Consider the following 1,208-nt stretch of genomic DNA (forward strand, 5'->3'; position numbering starts at 1 on the left):
TTTTGCTAAAAACTGCTAAGAGTGTCTGTGGAAATCGGGCAGGACCCGAGAGGCCAGCTGGGTTCATCCTCACTAGACCATTACTGTCTGTCCATGCTCGAAGCTTTCGTCAATCTTCCGTGTTAGACACATATGCCCACTTTCAACATAGGACCAGTCAGCTTGATAAAAAATATGAAAATTCAGCAACATAACAGAAATAGAAATTTCCTCTCATTCCTTCCTCTCTTTTTCCTTCCATTGCATTCTCTTCTACTCGTTGGATTTTTCATATAGTCGTTAACGCCGCCGAGCTTAGGATATATTTTTTTTCGTTTCTATGATCTCTTGATATACAGAGAGATTTGGGCTTTGTGACTTGTGGTTATGTCTTGGATTTTCCGGGAAATTTCGTTTATATTTTTCAGAATTGTTCAGCCAAACCAACGTGTCCGAAAAATTTCTTGAATTCACTGCCGAAGTTGAGGCTAATCGCGACACCGTGATTGTTTTCTTCTTGTTTCCTTTTGACTCTATGATGAGAAAGCAGCATCGGGGAACGACTTTCAAGATATTTACATGCCATTTTTCCGTTCTTTTACCGTTTTCTCGTCAATGCCATGATAACATCATTCAAGGCATGCCGTCTCCATAAATTAGTACTCATTTTCTTCACGGTTTTGCGTTCGCGACAAGCTGTATTGTCCACCGTCAGTTGCCCCTCCTGCTACTTTAGTGGATAGCGACTGGGCTTTGTTGGACGCATACCCCGACCATTGGGCTATCTTCTCTCTCTGGATCTCTCTGGTTACCGGACGACACCGTTGACGGCTGTCTAACCATACCGTGTGTATCAGTAGACGAGTAGCCGTAGTTGTAGAAGTTTTGCTGCTGAATCATTGGTGAGGTCATCATCGCAGGCAGATGGGGTATACCAGGAATAATTAGGCTATTGTACGATCCAAGAGAGCTCTGTATCAGGGAACTGTCCATGGATTGCATGGACATAGGGGCGGACGTGGGCACCCCAGTGGCCGACGTTGATGGGTAGCCCGTTGTTATGGCACGCCGACTGCCCGTGTGACGGGGCAGGACTCACAGTCCATGGGCTGGTAGCCACCACCAGGGAGACTTGATGCTTGCATCTGCTGCAGACTGCCGCCGCCGCTACTGCTGCTGCTGCCCTGTCCCCGACATGGTTACCAGTCCTGGGACATCGAAAAGAAAAA

At 46.8% G+C, this 1,208-nt stretch overlaps 1 protein-coding gene across 1 annotated transcript in view; it reads right to left on the reverse strand.

The window, feature by feature from the left end:
- Window positions 1-711: 711 nt before the first annotated feature.
- The window catches only part of LOC105619655 (serine/threonine-protein kinase minibrain), a 36,481-nt gene continuing 35,984 nt past the window's right edge, over window positions 712-1,208 (reverse strand). The window contains 3 exon segments of the mRNA XM_012201178.1: window positions 712-1,070; window positions 1,073-1,157; window positions 1,159-1,187. Coding sequence (XP_012056568.1) covers window positions 712-1,070; window positions 1,073-1,157; window positions 1,159-1,187 — 473 coding nt within the window.

This window comes from Atta cephalotes (genome assembly GCF_000143395.1).
Source record: "Atta cephalotes unplaced genomic scaffold scaffold00002, whole genome shotgun sequence".
In the NCBI taxonomy this organism is placed as follows: Eukaryota; Metazoa; Arthropoda; class Insecta; order Hymenoptera; family Formicidae; genus Atta; species Atta cephalotes.